The 21351-nt window shown below is 38.6% G+C and overlaps 2 protein-coding genes across 3 annotated transcripts; both read left to right on the top strand.

Moving 5' to 3' along the window:
• Positions 1-9984: 9984 nt before the first annotated feature.
• On the top strand, positions 9985-18777 carry LOC311097976 (uncharacterized protein; the record flags this gene model as incomplete). The annotated part of the gene is made up of 10 exons (XM_084137983.1): positions 9985-10417; positions 11390-11521; positions 13222-13306; positions 14132-14323; positions 14434-14502; positions 14682-14783; positions 16245-16370; positions 16526-16770; positions 18426-18444; positions 18586-18777. Exons 4-10 carry the CDS (start codon positions 14204-14206, stop codon positions 18775-18777), a joined length of 873 nt encoding a protein of 290 aa, XP_083994109.1. The 5' UTR covers positions 9985-10417; positions 11390-11521; positions 13222-13306; positions 14132-14203.
• On the top strand, positions 18669-21151 carry LOC311097740 (uncharacterized protein). Of its 2 annotated transcripts, XM_084137595.1 has the most exons (4): positions 18669-19670; positions 19913-20056; positions 20249-20457; positions 20733-21151. In XM_084137595.1, the coding sequence occupies exons 1-4, from the start codon at positions 19493-19495 to the stop codon at positions 20757-20759; spliced, it is 558 nt and encodes a 185-aa protein (XP_083993721.1). In that variant the 5' UTR covers positions 18669-19492; the 3' UTR covers positions 20760-21151. The 2 variants fall into 2 exon arrangements, with proteins under 2 accessions (XP_083993721.1, XP_083993720.1); XM_084137594.1 differs by having other exon boundaries at positions 20249-21151.
• Positions 21152-21351: the final 200 nt, after the last annotated feature.

The raw sequence follows: 21351 nt of genomic DNA, 5'->3' as shown, positions 1-21351 counted from the left end.
TGTGAGTATGGATTGATTTATATACTTGTATTGATGTTGTGTTTGTTTCATAAGATCACTGATGTTAGCTATTTGCTTTCTTTCTAGAAAGGACTTTTAATTTCCACATGTTCTTTTGTGAGCACTGATTGGATACTAGAGATATTGAATCCAAGTGCAGTCCACGCTGGCAACAAGGGTACAGCACATGGTCTTAACCAACGTGGCGCTGAGGACATCGATTCACTGAATGACGTTGACTGCGATCTTTTCTCACATTGTGGATTAAAGGATTACAACCATTGCATCACACTCAAATAGCCTTGTGGATTTGAAACTCATTTCATCTTCATCATCACTTCAACTTATCAAAAGACAGGACATTCAATCGATAAGTTTACTTCATCTCATTGACTCATTATTGAAGAGACAAAGACCTTTTGCGAGTGCTTTGCAGTTTATTTATTGTCTGTTTGGCACATGTATTAAGCACTGGTGGGGAAAATAAAATGGGTTTAAATGATCATTTGTTATGTGAAGAGATTTATTTATCAGTGCATGTCAAAAATCTGTTGAACTCCCTCAGAGTAACATCTTTAAAAGAAAGGAGGTGTTACAAGATTTTTTTGTATTTTTTATTTTTTTATAAAGAACACCTGAATTTAGGGATTTTCTGCCGTTCTTCGCTGCAGATCTTCTGTCAGGTTGAATGGGGACCGTCATTGAACAGCCATTTTCAGGTATCCAAAAATGTTTAATTGATGTTTGACAAAGTCGTCCCTTACAGTTTTCTTGGTTGTGTGCTTAGGGTCATTGTCATAGTGAACAGAATGGCAACACCTTTCCACCCCACGTATGGAAAGAGTTTCACCTTAAGGTGATCAGACTTCTGTGAACAACAATAACAGATGCCTTTTGCCTTCAGATAACATCAATTATTGTGGAGAACAGGAGGAAGGGGTTTATCAGTACAGAGTGATCACATCAATCACAGGAACTCCCTTGTTCTCCCTCATACTTATCCAAAAAAGTGTAAATGATAATTTCCTTCGGACTCCCAGGAAAAACAAGTTGTGCCACATTTGTGAAGCCACAAAGGAAGGACAGATATTAACAGACTTCACACATACTTTTATTATACAAAATGGAGCAGATCCTCTCTATATCCAGTAACAGTACTGTATACACTTAATGAGTGCTTTTTTTTTACATAACAATGTGTACAAACATACATATTAAGGTACATATGAATGCAGGATTTTGGACTTTATGTTATCAGAACAATGTGTGGGGCAGTTGTGGCCTAACTGTTAGAGAGACGGACTTGTAACCCGAAGGTTGCGTGTTCGATTCTCAATAACGACAGGAAATGACTGACGCACGGCACCTAACCCCCAATTTCTCCCCAGGTGCAACAGTAAATGGCTGCCCACTGCTATGGGTGGGTGTGTGTGTTTGTGTGTGTTTACTAAACACTACTCCTAATGTGTGTGCACTAACTTGGATGGGTTAAATGCAGAGGACAAATTCTGATTATGGGTTACCATACTTGTACTTCACCTAACATTTTTTTTTTTAAATCGGGAAGTGGTTTTTAAAAGCGAGTTAATTCAATCATAGCTATTCAAAAACTTTAAGACACTATAGACCCTTTTACTGTTTGTACACAATGATGACGTATGCGCGCGCATATTGGCAACAGAAGTATGGCGAGAATCAGCAGCGTGTCAAGCTACGCGAGCGGATTAAACAACAGACACGAGCATTTTTTATTATGTCCTCACTCCAATCAACACGTTTAATCGCCTGCAGCCACTATTCTGAAACGGCCGTGATCCTGTCGGAATCCTATAAAACTTAAAAAATCCGCCCCTTGGTGGAATATCGATTAGTGCAACCGTAAACGCAACAACCAGACATTTTGATGCTGGGAAACCGTTTTGATAAACTTTCGGAGGTGCCAACACGTTAGAGCCCGTGGGGAAAAACACCACTTCCGTTGCCAAAATGCGCGCACAACTATTTGATCACGTGGGCTGTAAAAGGGTCTATTCTAACTGTGATTGAATTATGCAAATATACCTCACACCAAAGGAGGGTAGTATTGTGGCCACCTCTGACCACATCAGCTAATCACAACACTGAATCAGAAAAGTGGCAATTTACAATTCCCTCCTGCTCAGGAAGAATTAAAAGGTTTTTCTGGAGACAATGAAACTCTCTTAGGGGCTTGGAAGAAGCTCCTTTAGAAGAGCGCTCGCGCTCTTGCTCTCGCTCTCTCTCTCTCGTCACGTATGAATAAGGCTGTTGTGGTATTTTTGAAAGAAAAAAGTTTAGACAGTCGTTTAATAGTGAGTGGTCTTGTTATAAATTATGCTTTTGTACAACTTTCTCCGCTTTACGCACCGTCCACAAAAGTTACGATTTCAAATGTTCTGCCATTAGCATCTGATAAAGTTTAACAATGTGAATTAGCACGATTCGGGAAGGTTGTTAGTTCTTAATCTCGCTCGGCAGTAAACATCCTTCCTTGAGACACGTTGTGTCTTTCAGGAGGTATGTTTTTATGATGTTGGAGTCTAATGAGAACACATTGGAAATAAACTTTCGTGTGAAGCATGAGGGAAGATCGTATATGGTGTATGCAGTATACGATGTTTTGAATGTGGAGACATTGGACACAAACATCTTGCGTGTCCACACAAGAGAACAGATGCAGAAGTGAGGCAGGATCAGTTGTTGATGCTGCAGGTAACATTGAAGATTCGGCTGAGGCTGCTCGAGGTGTTGTTGTTCCACTGTTGAGGTGAGTGCTGTTAATCCTGATGCGGTGTTATCTGTTGATGAGGCTGAAAATATCCAGTCTGTTCTCTCAGATTATAATGATGTTTGGGCTGATAGGGATATTGCAGTTAATGTGGAACCTTGTGTTAGTACAAACATTTTAGTGTCTGATGTTAAAACTGATGAAGCAGTTCCTGGTACTAGTTGTGTTAAACAGTTGAAAAGTAAGGAAGGTGTAAACAATGTAAATCAGGAAGAATTATGTTCTGATGTTTTGAATGATGAGGAAATGGAGGATGTGCTTTCTGATGATCTTGAGTTACAGGAAGATTCTCTGTGTGAGGATGGTACTCAGTTCATTTAAAGCTGATTTTTATAGATTTTTAAGACTCATTTTATAGCTTAGAGGAAATCAACAGTTATCTGGATGAAATTTATGGTAAACAGATTAACATAAAATACTTATTTACTGATGTAGACAAATTGGTTGAATCTGTTACTTTTCATCAGAGAAATGTTGGAGTTGATGAGCTTAGTGAGAAGAAGCGCTTTAGGTTGAAAAAGCATCTTACTACTATAAGAACATCTAAAGAGGTGGACAGGAAAAGGAAGAAGGCTAGAAATCACGTATTGTAATTTGGCTAATATCAGTCAATAATATCATGCATCACATGGTGTCTTTTCTTTGCCTTTCCCTCTTGCTTTGTTTCCTAATCTCAATCCTTTCTGTGTGTATGGAAACTTTAAGGATAGTGTGGCGTGCAAGACGAGGCCGAGGGCTGTGAGAGTACGGTGCGAGGCGGGAAGGAGGAGAGAGGACCAGGCCAGGTCTATTTTATTTGATCTTTTGTTTTATTATGTGTGGCTGCAGTCGACCGTGAGAGGTTGCCGTCTTTACTTTCGTTTTTGTATTTGTTTATTTATTTTATTAAAATTCTTTAAATGTTCGCCGGTTCCCGCCTCCTTCCTCCCACAACATCTAACCTCATTACAGACAGGTTCTTTAAACATTAATGTGGGAGAGATAGTTCTAAGCATGCCCTAATTAAATTATTGAACAGAAGAAGCTTAATATTGTTTTTCTCCAAGAAACACATAGTGATATTGTAAATGAAGCTGAGTGGAGTTTGAGGCCAGCAGATTTCTAAAAGAGGTTCTGGAACTGTATAGGCAATGACCTTTTTTTTTTGCGAGATGAGATGTTTTTTTGCGAGATGTTGTTTTGCCTACTTTTTGTCAATTTGCTGTTTTATCACTGTTGCCCAAAAAAGCAGGATCTAGCTTTTTTTTTAAAGAACTGGCGTCCTGTTGCACTTCTTACAACTGAATACAAAATATTCTCAAAATGCTTGTCAAATAGATTAAAAAATGATCTAGAATTGATTGTACACAGGGGTCAATCATATTGTGTTCCTAAGCGGTCTATTATGGATTTTACAATTTACAAAGCGGTCTACAATTTGTTTTGGATACGTGTAAAGTTTTTAATATGGATGTTGGTTTGGTCTCTTTGTACCAAGAGAAAGCTTTTGGCTGTGTTGACCATAATTATCTTTTTAATGTGAAAAAGCTCTTCGGTTTTGGTGACAATTTATTTTTGTTAATTGCTTTTTCTAATTGCTGATACAATTATTATATACTGATGCTGCTTGTGTGGTCAAGGTGGGGGGTGGTTTGAGCCGACCTTTTCCTATTTAAGGGGTATTAAGCAGGGCTGTCCACTGTCTGGTCAGCTGTACAGTTTAGCAATTGAACCACTGCTTTTTAAACTTCGAGAGAAATTGTCAATTGCCTATGCTGACGATATCAAAGTTTTTGTCAATCATAATGAGGATATTAAGAGGTTATCGGAAGTTCTTAAAGGTCATCAGATGCCCATTCTCCACAAGTTGGTATGATTCTTTAGGGTCTTCATGTAAAGTTTGTAACATACTTTGGTTAAATTTCCTCAATGGTTGTGTAAAACAACACCCTTTTTACCTCCTCAAAAACAGCTCTGTTCAAGGCGACCCGTTTCGGTGCATGTCTCTTTAAATGACAGTGAGCAACTGCTCAACCCACCCCTCTCTTCCATGGGGGGTGTTGACACAAGACACATAAAGTGCTGCTTTGGCAGACAGTATACAAATGGCTGAGGGCAGAAATATACTAATACGGGACAGTCTGTCAGTGGTCGTGGGCGGAGCAGAAAATCCAAACGGCTTGATTATTGACAGTGTTTAGGCTTTTTGAGGTTAAAAAAAAAAAAAAAAAATTGTATTGTGGTTGTGCACACACACTGCAAAGAAACATTTATATGTAAACACAATATAAAAGTGAATTTTGCATCTGATGACCCCTTTAATTGTTATGAGAAAGCTTCATCAGCTAGAGTAAACTGGCTTTAAAGTGAAGCCTTTTGGGTGGGTCAGGGGCAGTTTGAAAGTCTCCCAAAACTACCAATTGACAAACAAATGTGCGACCTCCAATGAAGGATTGTATATGGGGCCATAGCCACAAACAGACACGTGGCACACCTTAATCCTTCTGTAGGGTTCTGTAACTGTCCCTTTTGTTCAGAAGTTGAAACGGTTTTTAATTTATTTGTACAGTGTTCTAGGTTAAATGATCTTTTCTTTCTTTTATCTCAATGGTTTACAGGAATTGGTGAAGCTTTCTCTTTTGGGAATTCAAGCAAGTAGGAAACATAAGTTGACTCTAGTGAATTTTTTGTCTGGTACAGCAAAACTTGCAATCTGTAAATCTAGAAAAAAAAAAAAGAAAGAAATTTGATAGGACAAGGTTCTTTGAATGTGGTGTTTATGGGACTGGTGGCAGCTCGGCTTAGGATAGAGCATGCCTATAATAATTTGGTGAAGTGTGTACAAGTGTTCATAGATACAGTATGTGGGGGATAAATGAGGTTTTATACAGTTTAATGAAGATGGTGAATTGTTGATAGATTATAAAAAAATCCACCATTTTAAAAAGCAATTTGTTATATTGTGTGTGTGTGTGTGTGTGTGTGTGTGTGTGTGTGTGTGCGTTTACTTATATCACTTTTGGGTACATTCACCAGAATACACACCGGTAAACTGAGGACCACCCAAAAAATTGAGGACATTTTGTATGTCCTCATTTGTTTGACTATACAGTGGCATTCAGCATGCTCTAAAATGGTGTCCAGGCTTAAAATCTCACTTGTCCCAAAAAATCACTTTTAAGTGATTTGTGTACCTGAAGTGTGTATGCCCCCCCACTAAAGTGTGTATAACACAGCGCCCTCTAGGAGTACTGCACTTCCGGAAAAGATACACACTTCGGGGATTCTGACCAATCAGAGCGCAGGAAGCTACTACGAGAGCGGGAATTCATGATCTGACCAATCAGACGCCAATACGTCATCAACAAACATGGCGGAGGCAAAAAAAATCATGATTAATGAATGAATTGACAGAAAATTATAGATAAATTCCCAATAATTAGTATTTAAATAAAAATAGACTAATTTGCCCTGAGCTGGAGCTCTCGCGATTTATATGAGCATGTTTCTAAACTTTAATCCTCGCAGTTTTGCGCTCGCATCAGAGTCTGCTCTGTGTGTGTGTGAAGATCGCGCTGCTGCCCCGCACCCTATACAGAGACTATACGTTACAGCACGTACAGTAACTTACATAGGAGTTTGTTAATCATATAGGAACGAGTTTGAAGCGGGGAAGGGACAGGCACATTACGTCATGTGAATTTAAAAAGTACATATTTCCTTCCAAAAGCGGATCGAGGGACAATTGTTTAAATCTGTCAATATGTGTGATGATTTATTCATCTGAGTTTGTTCAATAAAAATACACAAGCCACAAAAAGATGTGAAAACATGCAAAAATCGCTTGCTTTTATGAGTGATTTTATTTGTTTTAAGTGTTTTCTCCTACTTTGCGCTCTGCCGTTCCCTGTCATATTATGAGCTATTTCGCCTGAGCGGCCGCCGCCCCTCCCCCACCCACCGAGCTGGAGTCCGTTACCACAGCAACACATTCACTTACAGCAAACATTCTTATTATATTATATTATATTATATTATATTATATTATATTATATTATATTATATTATATTATATTATATTATATTATATTATATTATATAGAGGAGATCAGTTACAGCAAACATTCTCTTTATATTATATTATATTATATAGAGGAGAGCAGTTACTGCAAACATTCTCTTTATATTATATTATATTATATTATATTATATTATATTATATTATATTATATTATATTATATTATATTATATTTATTGTATTATATAGAGGAGAGCAGTTACTGCAAACATTCTCTTTACATTATATTATATTATATTATATTATATTATATTATATTATATTATATTATATTATATTATATTATATAGAGGAGATCAGTTACTGCAAACATTCTCTTTATATTATATTATATTATATAGAGGAGAGCAGTTACTGCAAACATTCTCATATTATATTATATTATATTATATTATATTATATTATATTATAGAGGAGAGCAGTTACTGCAAACATTCTCATATTATATTATATTATATTATATTATATTATATTATATTATATTATATTATATTATATTATATTATATAGAGGAGAGCAATTACTGCAAACATTCTCTTTATATTAACGTATATTATATTATATTATATAGAGGAGATCAGCTACAGCAAACATTCTCTTTATATTAACGTATATTATATTATATTATATAGAGGAGATCAGCTACAGCAAACATTCTCTTTATATTGTATTATATTATATTATATTATTATATTATATAGAGGAGATCAGTTACTGCAAACATTCTCTTTATATTATATTATATAAAGGAGAGCAGTTACAGCAACAATTCTAATGATACTATATTATTATATTAATTATATTACAGTTTTTCTCAGTTGCTTTGGTGCATTTCTCAGATCACAACTAAAATTCTTACTTGTTCAATCTCCACATTATCTACTTGTGCACCTCATAAAAGCAATTTCTCATTCTTTTGAACAAATTGCAGTACATTCATGCAGTTGATTATGTGCAAATGTATGCTGTTTCTTACATTATTAATTGCTTATGTCATGTTTATAAAAATGTATTATACTGGTTCTCTGTTGAATAGTCTTACCCCACAAAACATATAGGCATTAGTTCCATAAGTCATTAAATGCAGAATTGGTTGAACTAGTTGTCATAAACTGTCAAACATATTTTCTATACAATTCTATTAGACTTTTTTTGTCCTGAATTGTTGAATTGCAGAGGTGAGTTCTGAATTTCACTAATGAAGGGGAATGTAAAGCATTAGATCAATCAATGATCAACCAGTTCACTATAATAGCTCAGAGTGCATCTCATGAAGCTTCATCTGGGATGCATACAGAGCACAACACGTTACACACTCTGAGAGAGGAAGAACAACAGGGTGAACAGCCGAGAAGAAGAAGAGGAGCAAGGATGTGTGGTGGAAGGGTAAGGAGGTAAAACAGAGGAACAGGCTAAGATTGTGTGTTTCAGAAGAAATAAGTGCCATTATTGTAGATCATGTTCTCATTCATGACCTTATGGCCGAGGCTGGTTGAAGGGTGCAGCCGAATGTTGGGAGAACAACCGTGTGTCTTCAATCATTCAAGCGTTTGTAGACAGAACAGGTGTGTAATCAGACAGTGTTCACTCTACTGCACTGTACTGTTCACCATAAACTGTAGACTTACTGTAATGCTATAGGCTATTACAGAAGTCTACTTGCATTATACATTATACAGTAAATATACTTGATAGCGACATGTACATACAGTATATGTGTGATAGTCTTGTTTTTTATATCACAATGCCACTGTACTGTAATCTTTTGTCAGACCAACAGTAAAAGTGCATATGTGAATCCTGTCCAGTCTCCTCTAGAGTAATGCGTATATGTGTGCTGTTTAAATTTATATGTCATTCAGATACAGTGCAGTATTTTGTATTTTCAATCATTGTCATCAAAATCGTAGCCATAGTTTACATCTGAAACTAAGCATTTTGACATTCTTGTTTGTGAACAATGACACAAGGATATGTTCTTTGATATTGTACTAAGGATTTTGAGCAAGTTACAGGAGTTTGATGGTAGGCTAATCTATTGTGTTCTGCTGTTTGTACGAAATGCACTTAGGTACTGGTGTGCAAATCTTAAGGATGATTCAATAAATGTACTAAAGTGACTGATAATAACTGTTAATAGAGCAGTTACAGCAAACATTATGTAACTGCTGTCTCTCTCTCTCTCTCTCTCTCTCTCTCTCTATATATATATATAGAGAGAGAGAGAGAGTCTCTCTCTCTCTCTCTCTCTCTCTATATATATATATAGAGAGAGAGAGAAAGAGAGAGAGAGAGAGAGAGAAAGAGAGAGAGAGAGAGAGAGAGATAGAGACAGCAGTTACATATAGTCATAATACAAAAGAAAAAAAGTGTTTAAAAGAATCATGAATCAAGCTGACACGTTTAAATGTTTGTTTACAGATGTATTTTGTTCTTACTTTGATTTTAAAAGCCATTGGATCTACACTAACCCTAACCCTAACCCTAACCCTAACCCTAGCTCTGTCTCTGCCTGTCAGACTGACTGAGATCTGCTCATACTGTGATCAGCCGCCCTTCCCCCACAGCACTGACTCTGATCGCGCGCGCGCCCTTCCCCCACAGCACTGACTCTGATCGCGCGCGCGCCCTTCCCCCACAGCACTGAGACTGATCGCGTGCGCGCCCTTCCCCCACAGCACTGAGACTGACTGCAGAGTGAAAGAGATGAGATGAATGAACTAACAGACTGACCAGTGACAGAGAGATAGGTAATCAGCAGTGCTGCTCAAAAGATGACAATCTGTTGTGGCTATGCGTTTTTAAAGCACTTTTACATTGTCTAACAGCTTCTCCGCCCCTTTAATGTAAATACCATTCATTTATTAAATACATAAAAAGATAATGCTGTTAAATTACACGTTAAAGTTTAATTTTGAGCCTCGAAATAATCCACACTCCTTCCCCCTTCTTAACTCAAATAAATTCTGAAGTAGTTGTGGGACACTGATGAAATGACAACAACACAGACAAGTGCAGAACTGGAGATATACCAGCTCATATCAGCCCTGCTGTATATTTGCAGACATCAATTTACTATTTTTATTAATGATATTAGTAGAAAATAATATGCCTGTTCAAGAGATCTAGGTTGCTCATTTAGGCATTTTTTGCTCTTTTAAACCTGTGCTTGTACGCACATGCGCAGTGGTTCCTAGTTCGAGGCGGGTGGATTCGTTTAAAAGTGATCATGTGCTCTGTCCACTAGAAAAGACCGGAAAAGACACTCTGGAAAGACTCACTTCACCACAGGTTTTTTTGTTTTGTTTTTTTTTAGTTTGAAGAAAGAGTACTGTGATTAAAACTGTGGAAAAAAAGATTCTTGCCATCAGATAATTTTCTATTAGGTTAAATAAATGTAGTCACAATTTCAACGTGAAATCCAAATACGTAATTACGTCATTTACGCAAGTCTGCGACCGTGGATGTGTTTTCCCGGGAAATGCAGACACGTGACAATGGGACGCGAAACAGACGACGACAACCCCCACCACGCACGCATTAAAGGCTAAAGGTGAGATCTAGACTTGTCCTCAAAATGCATGATAACTAAATACATTGTGAAATATGAAAGTTAGTAAGATGTGTTTATTTTAGTTGTTTAATTATTTTTTCCTTAGGGTTTTATTTACTTCTCGACTGTATTTGAGTTTGCTTCTAATATGATGATTTGCTGCAATAAAGAAAAAGTTTATTGCCAACTTGTAGGCAATGGCCAGTAAATAGAATTTTGTTATTTTTTATATAATAGTACTTTAGATTCTGCAAATTAATCTAAACAACTGAGTCAGTGATAGTCTACTAGCCTATATCATTGTTTTTTTTTTTATCAAAAGTGTTGTCAACTATCAACAGTAATTTGTATAAATAATGAAATAATGAATTCAATTTTTTTATATCATTATTATTTGATAATTTTTATTTTATATAATATTTTTTATTACATTATATGCCTGTTCTTATTATTATTTATCTTTATAGAGCTTTTTTGCCCAATGCCAGTACATAGACACTTTATAGTATTTTTATTGTGTGTGTCAAATCCAAAGCAGACCAAAAGCACATTAAAAATAGCCCCTATGAATCTAGCTGGTTACTGACTGAAAATCTCCCATACGCTCTTAAATCAAATATGAATATACAGTAGATTGATGTCAATTGTGGTCACAAGGCACACAAGAACTAATGGTTTTTGGCATCATTGACATTGCCTTTTTTATCTAAATGCCTGTTGTTGACTGGTCACATGTGCTGTCATTGAATAGAGCTCTGTTGATATAATATAAAGATATACTTTAGTGTTTAACAGAAAAAAACACAACACAGGTTTGGAACAACATGAGGTTCAATTGGAACAACAATTAATATAATTGTATGTTAATTATGTATGTTTTTGGGTGAACAATTCCAGTAAGATCAACAAGATTTTTTTAAATATGCTTGTTTATTTCATTCACCTTATATTTATTTTATTTATTTTTTTCAGTCATTTCAAGAAAGAAATTCAGCATGCTGGGAAATAAAAGGCGTAAAAAACCTCTGCAGGACGCTGAGCATCACATTACCTGTGAAACCGACAAGCCTGGGCTTCGAGAGCAGTTCATCAGCAAATATAAAGGCAAGTATAAATTACTAAGCAGTTTAGTAATAACGTTAATCTACAAAACTGAGAATTTAATGTGAGGTGAGTCATATGGTTGTTAGGCCAACTAATATCCATGTTTCACAAGTTAAACAAAACCAGTTACATTTTTGCATTTCTGGTTCCATCAACCCAAAGTCAATGTTTATTTGCACATTCTGAACCCAGTTATGCATAATAAGCCGACAGTGCATGTGGTCATGTAAACGCAGACTAAGGTCACCATAAACAGCATAAGCATAAACCAATCGACACAGATAGATTTTTGCCCCTTATTTGCAGATTTGCCCGGCATGTAAACACATTAACCTCTGTGTTCTGTGGCTTATTGAAGGGAGCATGTGTGATGTGTGACAGGAAAGTGTCCTTATTGTGGATTAAAGCACATCCAGACAGAGCGAGTGTTTTCTTGACCCAAGAACCTCTTAAAAGTATTCTCATCTCGTTCAGAAGTGGTACAGTCAAAATCCTGCACCCGATACTGCATGAGAGGAGAATATGAGTCTGGAAGTTTTCCTCTGAAATTCTGGAATACTCTTGGGCTTTATTTAACATCACAACTGACATGACATATGAAATACACAGTCAGATAAACGAATGGTTAGGTTTTGACGTCATTAACCTGATTTACTTATAAAGTAGTGGTTTACGTGGTTATTGGTTTGCATGTAAACCTGGATAATGGATTATTTCAAGAAGGTGATTTTATTTTGTTATCAGCGTATCGGTGTGCATGTAAACATGATCAATGGGTTTTGGTTAAATTCCTGAAATAAGATCCATGGTTAGCACAAGATCAAGATATTTTCACGCTTTACTCCACAACATAAAATAGTAATACTCTCTTGTGTGTTTTTTTTAAAAGCCTTTACTTGTCTGGTAAAAGGCAGTTGTTAACAAGTGTCTAAATGGGAGACGGGTTGTCTGGGACATTAAACGTCATCAGCTGAACAGATTAACTCATCTAGTCACTTTCACAGCCTCGTTGTGTTTATAATCGCACTCTTGCAAACTATTCTAGGTAGATGTAGGGATGGGGATGTATACATCACACAATCAGTCAAACATGCATTATAATAATGCAGAAACATTATAAATATTACACAGGGAGATGGATTTTAAAGCTTTAGAGTTCCTGGAGGCACATTTATCAACAACAACAAAAAAAAAACTCTATACTTTTATCTAAACTATAGAAGCCACATAAAACATCCATATACCACAAAGAAAAACTACCTGAAAGAGATGCAAATAATAAACAAACAGAATTGTCTTTTAAAATAATGCAACACAGTTGTTGAAGCTTCATCGTAAGGAAGTTGAAGTTGGTCAACCGTGGTGTAGTTTATAGATTAACTTTAGCTTATTTTCTGCAAATCCCAGTGGGTTTTTGTGGAGGAAACCAGGGGATGTTCAACTACTACCGGGTTGGCCTGCAAAAATAGGTTTGTGTAAGAAAATGTATGTAATTTTAACTGTATAATTTTAAGACTTAAAAGTATAATGTAAAGTATAAAAAGCAAATCATGCTTTGAGATTAGCCTGACTTTTGACTATTTTCCTTAAGTAATTTCCCTTTCACATCGTATAATGTACGTCATATGGTAGAGAACTTTTAGTAATAAAATAATAGTTGACATTAAAGAAACTGCAGCTAATGTATTTCTCCTCTTTAGAGCTTTCTTCCGACCGAACTGAACACTACACTGAAGCTGAGAACACGTTCCTGTTTGATTTTCAGTGGCATGGCAAAAATTGGTGGTGAGTACAGAAATGTTGGATTGCTGTAGTAGGGATGCTAAAATATCTGGAACTGTAAAATACTTAGGATGTGTTCATACCTGGAGTTCTGTTCGCTTGGTTCGTTTGGTCCGGGTCCGCTTAGTGTTCAGATTGGCATTTCTATTGTCAAACCTGTTATGCTTGACCAGTCTGTCCTTTTTAGGGTCACATCTTCCTGTTTTTGGTTCGTTTACATGTCTCTGGGTCCATGTTACATTCTTTTTTCATTCGAACCGCACCAGAGTTCGTTTGGAAGCCAACTGAGACCTATTTATTCAGCATCTGGATCCTCTTGTTTGGTGGCACCAGGTTTCAGATGGCAGTGTTCACACTTATTCAAATTAACCACACTAACAGTCTAAACAAACATGCCAGGTGTGAACACACCCTAATAATTAAAATTCAACATGAACTGACATTAAGAGTACTGAGTGCAGTTTCCTTGAGTCATCTAAATTGGCTTTCCCTGTATTCCCTAAAGAGAACAAAATGATTAATTTTAGATGCCTTTATCTGAGAGCTGAGAGGATGTTGCAGTGCGCCATTTAATCTCATATATCATATAGATCAGTGGTTCTCAGACCCTCCTCTCTGCAGATTCTGTATGTCTCCTTCACCTGACACACTCAGATGAGTTCATAGAGCTGTGTTCTGATGATGAACTCCTCATCTGAATCAGGTGGATTAAAACACCAGACATACAGCATATGCAGAGTGGTGGGTTCCCAGGACTGGGGTTCAGAACCACTTATAATAACTGTACATGTCTAGCTAGTACTGAGTGGTCATTTTATGTCTTTATAGCATGGATGCATCTAAAGAAGACTCGTCCTTGGGAAGACTTATGTAAATGATGAGACCAGAAATACTTGCAAAATGAGAACCGTTGAAGTGAGCAGAAAACCTCACCTGTGTCTCTTTGCTGTACGAGACATTCTACCAGGGGAGGAAATCACTTACAATTATGGCGACTCAGATTGGCCATGGCGAGTCAAGGTACTATCAAGAAAATGCTAAAGAGATTAATCAGTAATTCTCACAAATCTCATAATCTTAACTCTCATTCTGATTAGTTACCATGTGATTGTGGTCTCATATTTCTCAAGCCTTTGAATAAAGCATCAGCAGAATCCACTGATAAAAAGCCAGCCAGCAGTTTGGGTCTGCAGAAATCGGTAAGTCCACTTTAAAACATCTGTATCATTATATTATTGACTCTTTCAGCGTAGAGTTGTGTGTGAAAGAAATGATAGATAACGTGTAGGACAGCTAGAGGAATGAACATGAACAAGTTTTTCTGTCCTTTACAAATATTCTGATTTTGATATTCACTGGTTTCTTTTCTGACATCCAGCCCCATTGTTCAGCTTCTGTTTCTTCTCCTGAATTGGACAAGGTGAACAGCAATGGTCCATATAAGCAGTCAGGCAAAGCAATAACATCAATGAATAAAACGGTAACCATCTCATACATGCAGCAACTATCTACTGATGTTTACTGCCAGCTAGTTGAAAGTGCAGTGAGTGATTTCTGAGAAACACTATTGATATTTGAAATCGACACCCAAACAGACACACCCCTCCCTTCATTGCTCGGCCCCCAAAATAATGAACACGCAACACAGGCAACCACTAACAGCTGGCGCTCAGGTGTTCAACTCGAAAAGATCTTTATCGCTGGCAAACCATAGGATGCTTTTTAAAGGTTTGGTTTTAGTTGATTGTAGGTGCATATCCACTTCATCCAGCACACGTGTGTAATAGTAGTGGGAAGTTCGGATCATTTTACTGACTCAGATCTTTAAATCTCGTTCATCAAAATGAACAAATCTTTTTTCGAGTTATTTCGTTCATTTCAGCAGAATGTATTTAAAATGTTACATGTTAGCCAAATTCCCCAAACACATCAAATGTTGATCGCATTTAGAATAAGAAAAAAATTGCAATGCAAGAAAAAGGCCATATTATGAGAAACAGTTAATTTATTTATTTGGGTCTTCAGGCTATGCATTCTGTTAGTTTACCTCACCTCCCGATCTAAGCCGTTCGATCATCCCGTGATCCTCATAAACTGAGCTTTGCAGTCTGTAGTACCAGATACAGTATTGATTAGTTCACGTTTCGAGTCTATCGACTTTGGGTTCAAGTCATTCGTGCATCACGTGACAGCCCCATATAGGCTGAGCTATGCAGTCGCTACCGGATACAGAATTGATTAGTTCATCTTTTGAGTTTTCGTGGACTTGATAGGTGAACTAATCATTTATCTTTCCGGTACTGACAGCATAGCCTCTGTGGGACTGACCGGAAGAACGAAAGACTTGGACCCGAAGTCTCGAGAGATGAACTAATCATTTCTGTTTCCAGTACAGAACCCATGGGATGTTGGGCATGTGCGGTCAGCGCAAAATGAACGAATCACTCTCTGAGACAACTCGGTAGTCCCGAGTCATATTAAAGATTCGTTCATGACGACCCGTCACTAGTGTATAAACGCTTCAAATGATACAAAATTGTATTGCCATTAGAAATGTACTTATGTACCCACACTTATGTAAAATGTACCCACAATTAAAACAAACAAACTAAAAATGACTTGGATGGTATGGAGTAAATGTAGCGCCTTACTACCAACCTCTGCTAGTTAAGTATAGTTATTGGTTCAGAGTTTAAATGTCTGACTCTGAACCAATGTAACTATTAATGTGACTATTGTCACAATTTGTATGTAAAGTTTGTATAAATGTTTGTTTAGAGTTTTTATTTTATTAATGATCTTTGCTTTGAAATGTGCAAAACATTTTTTGTTCACTCCTACAGTGTGTTTGTTCTTGTCTGAAATGGGTGCCACAGTTTTCAATATTGCTAATGTACATTTTATTCTTGTTTAAGCTAAATACCTCTTTATATATCTGCAGAAGCGGTTTCAATCAAGATTGGCAAAATTAAGACAACATCATGAAGATTGCTATGAACGTTTTAACAGAGCAGAAATTGAAAAGGAACACAAGATTGCTAAACAGCAATCACAAAAAGTTTGTTTGGTGAGTAATATGTGAACATAATCACACTATTCTGTGATCAACGCCTCAGTCAATTAACGGTTAATTATTTTATTATTCATTTATTTTATTAATTAACAGTTTGCTTAGTCCTTTTGCTTTTAGACCTTATATTTTTATTCAAATTATATTTCAAGCTGTCACAGTCATCCTCAGTCGCATCCACATCTGATGCACCCTCTTCATCGGCACCCTGTGCTTTGTCCACCTCTATAATGGCCTCATCAACCTCATGCTCTCCTGCCCTGTCCTCATCACCGTCACCAGCTCCTGCGCCACCCATGCCACCTTCATCCTCGCCTGGGCAGCCTTCATCATCCTCGCCTGGGCAGCCTTCATCATCATCATCTTCGCCTGGGCAGCCTTCATCATCCTCGCCTGGGCAGCCTTCATCATCCTCATCCTCGCCTGGGCAGCCTTCATCATCCTCATCCTCGCCTGGGCAGCCTTCATCATCTTCGCCTGGGCAGCCTTCATCATCCTCGCCTGGGCAGCCTTCATCATCTTCGCCTGGGCAGCCTTCATCATCCTCGCCTGGGCAGCCTTCATCATCTTTGCCTGGGCAGCCTTCATCATCCTCGCCTAGTAGGCAGCCTTCATCATCCTCATCCTCGCCTGGGCAGCCTTCATCATCCTCATCCTCGCCTAGGCAGCCTTCATCATCCTCGCCTGGGCAGCCTTCATCATCCTCATCCTCGCCTAGGCAGCCTTCATCTTCATCATCCTCATCCTCGCCTGGGCAGCCTTCATCATCCTCATCCTCGCCTGGGCAGCCTTCATCATCATCATCCTCGCCTGGGCAGCCTTCATCATCCTCATCCTCATCCTCGCCTGGGCAGCCTTCATCATCATCATCCTCGTCTGGGCAGCCTTCATCATCATCATCATCCTCGCCTGGGCAGCCTTCATCATCCTCGCCTGGGCAGCCTTCGTCATCCTCGCCTGGGCAGCCTTCATCATCCTCGCCTGGGCAGCCTTCATCATCCTCATCCTCGCCTAGGCAGCCTTCATCATCCTCGCCTGGGCAGCCTTCATCATCCTCATCCTCGCCTAGGCAGCCTTCATCTTCATCATCCTCATCCTCGCCTAGGCAGCCTTCATCATCCTCATCCTCGCCTAGGCAGCCTTCATCATCCTCATCCTCGCCTGGGCAGCCTTCATCATCCTCGCCTGGGCAGCCTTCATCATCCTCATCCTCGCCTAGGCAGCCTTCATCATCCTCGCCTGGGCAGCCTTCATCTTCATCATCCTCGCCTAGGCAGCCTTCCTCTTCATCATCCTCATCCTCGCCTGGGCAGCCTTCATCATCCTCGCCTGGGCAGGCTTCATCTTCATCATCCTCGCGTGGGCAGCCTTCATCTTCATCATCCTCATCTTTGCCTAGGCAGCCTTCATCATCCTCATCCTCGCCTAGGCAGCCTTCATCATCCTCGCCTAGGCAGCCTTCATCATCCTCGCCTGGGCAGCCTTCATCATCCTCGCCTGGGCAGCCTTCATCTTCATCATCCTCATCCTCGCCTGGGCAGCCTTCATCTTCATCATCCTCGCCTGGGCAGCCTTCCTCTTCATCATCCTCATCCTCGCCTGGGCAGCCTTCATCATCCTCGCCTGGGCAGGCTTCATCTTCATCATCCTTGCCTGAGCAGCCTTCATCTTCATCATCCTCATCCTCGCCTGGGCAGCCTTCATCTTCATCATCCTCGCCTGGGCAGCCTTCCTCTTCATCATCCTCATCCTCGCCTGGGCAGCCTTCATCTTCATCATCCTCGCCTGGGCAGCCTTCATTGCCTTCCTATGCGCAGCCTTCATCATCATCATCATCATCTTCTCTTGCTCCACCCTTATCTTCACTCTTATCTGTGATTCAAAATCGCAGATGTCTGAGACACTCTCATTAAGGGAGGTGGGTAGATTAATTTGCTTAATTATTGGGATGGTCTGGCTGTATTGCACTTGTAGAACTAACAATAGATTATATGAAATTATATATTATTTATATTTGTTTGTATTTCTCCTCTTCCAGATATCCTCTTTAAGGCCATCAAGAAAAAGACAGGTATGTGACTTGCCATGTGATACTTTATATGCTCAATTTTTTTGGCATAATTATGACTTTGCTTGCCAGTATCCACAATGCGATGAAACATAATGTTACAGGAACCACTGCCTTGAGTAAGTGTTATATTCTCTCATTCAGTATTCAGGAAGTACTGTCTGTGACACAGACTACAGCGATGTCACAGACTACAGCGATGTTGACCAAACATACCAAAAATCAGCTCAGATGAATCGGATGGTAGTTCTTCTGGACATGACATGGTCAAAAATGGCCAGACACCTTGAGTTTGTCCATCGCAGAGGGAACACTGCAGCTGGCAAAAATGAGTAAAGTCCTAATGGCCATGGAGAAAGGAACACTGTCTGACTACAAAGGAAAGATGCATCTGTCAGTATGAACTACACGCGAAACTTCATCATAGTTCATAAAGGACACTATTTTCTTGAAACCTTTGCTCACTTCTAAGCCGACTGGTGTGTTTAGAGCACACAGAGGTCGAACTCTTTTCCTGCCCTGGGCATCATCATCTTTAGGTTTCAGAGGACAGTTTTTGATATGTTTCCAAAGGCTACGCTTGTTATAAGGCCCTTGGCAGTAAATGCAGTGAATAAATTCTTTGGCTCTTTGTCTATTTTTTGAACGGTAGTAGGCAATCATCTCCCCATGTCCTTGTCTCACCACATCTGTGTTGTGGGCAAAGTTGCCCCTTTTTCAAAGGAGGTTCAACTGTACTCGTCTTTCTTTGGAATGTTTTGGAAATGCTATTGCCTTTACAACCCCCACTTCGTTGCGATGGACAAATTCAAGGTGTCTTGCCATTTTTGAATATGGCTTAGAGCAATTAAGGCAATACTGCTTCTTGTACGCCTTGCGGAGTTCCGTCTTTGGTGATGGCATTGACTGAATAAAAGTCTTATCACCAGACAAGGTGTTTGTCTCTTTAGATTGGCATTTCATCTTTTTTGGTGATGGTACAGTCATAAATTGATCAGATGAACTACCTGCCTCGTTGGGAGATGTTGGATGTATCAAAGCACTTTTGACAATGTCATGTCCAGAAGAACTACCATCCGATTCATCTGAGCTGATTTTTGGTATGTTTGGTCACATCAGACCCCATCCTGTTGAACAAGTGCTCTCCCAGCTGCTAATGGCCATGGAGAAAGGAACACTGTCTGACTACAAAGGAAAGAAACTTGATGACATTGAAATTGACCCAAATGGTACGAGTATACTTGGACTGTCTGTGTGTATCTGTTCTTTACATATTTGCAAAACAATGTATATGTTACCGGCAAAGTGTGTAATCCGGAATTCTATAGAATGCCCTAGGTAATGTAGGTAGGTAACTTAGGTAACCATCAGGCATTCTATACAATAACGGGATTTCACACTTTGCCGGTAACATATATAATCATGTCACAGATGGTAAGTATAAGCAATAAAGTGTAAATTTTTTTGTCAGTGAATTATTTAGAGCAACTTGAGGCCCAAGGTGATTCCATGTCAAGTGATGAGGAGGATTACAGTGACCTATCTCAGAAAACAGCACCAGCAGAGACTGATCAACTTGTTCAATCTGATCAATCTGTTTCATGGGAGGATCAAGGTAAGAAAAATCTCTAAACTACACAAACAACAATAATCAAATAAACATGAATCAGCTCCATGCAGCAATATCCAGCCAAATGAAAAAAATATACACATTAGGACACATTAGTCTTGATTTGGTCTTTACTCACCAATTTAGTTGTAATGAGAATGTGTAATGAGTATTTACTTGTTTTTAACTATTTCATAGGTTCTTCAAACGCTCCAAAAAAGAAATGGGAGGACAGTGAGGTAAAAGCAGTAGAGAGACACATGATGAAGTTCATCAAGACATACAAAGTTCCTGGTAAGCAAGACTGTGAAAGATGCATTCACGCAGAGCCAGAAGCTTTGAAGCAGCGAACATGGACTGGTGTGAAAAATTATGTGCGGAACAGGATCACGACTCTTAAAGAAAAGGTGGTTTGTAGGGTGGCACAAACACTTTAACACTTTGCACATTATGCTCTTTTTGTAAGAAATGGAGCTAAATTAAAAGAAATGAGGATATAGGTGTAGAAATATTTTGAGGATGGAATGAAACAGAATATAAAGTGCAAAGTTAGAGTATAAGAAGGCTAATGAAGAAGTAGAGGATATTAAGATAGTCAATTTTCATTATTCAGTTTTCTTTGTTCAGTTGCAATGAAGTTGGATGGAATGTCATGTTAAACTTTTTGATATTTCTGTCATAGAGGGAGGAGAGAATGTTAAGAGGATAAAAAGGGAAGAGTGAATAGGTGTGTTGGACATGGGCCGTGGCTGGATGTAACCGATCGGTGAGAGTTGCAGTGTGCAGGCGGGAGGAGCTGAAAACAGACACGTGAGTCGGACACTTTCTGCTTCCCGTAGTGACGCAGAGCCAGAAGCTTTGAAGCAGCGAACATGGACTGGTGTGAGAAATTATGTGCGGAACAGGATCACGTCTCTTAAAGAAAGGGTGGTTTGTAGGGAGGCACAAACACTTTAACACTTTGCACATTATACTCTTTTTGTAAGAAATGGAGCTAAATTAAAAGAAATAAGGATAAAGGTATAGAAATTAAAATTGAGAGACGCTCACGCTGTGTTTGCATACTTTACCACAGCTGAAGTGAAATAAATGCATTATTTGCCAAATACACAGATATTTCAGAGACATTTTCATGCAATACATGTACTGCTTAATACAGCATCTGTTTGTACAAGAATAAAGTTCAACATAAGCCTAAATACCGATGAAGTGGGGTCTACATTGTATCAGTTTTATTTGGATAAACATGACAATATAACAGCGTGACTACATGAAAGGGGATTTCACTGTTATAAAAACAG

This window comes from Abramis brama (assembly GCF_963993115.1).
Source record: "Abramis brama genome assembly, chromosome: 15".
In the NCBI taxonomy this organism is placed as follows: Eukaryota; Metazoa; Chordata; class Actinopteri; order Cypriniformes; family Leuciscidae; genus Abramis; species Abramis brama.
Note: the sequence above shows the minus strand (reverse complement) of the source record. Positions and strands in the feature narration are given on the sequence as shown.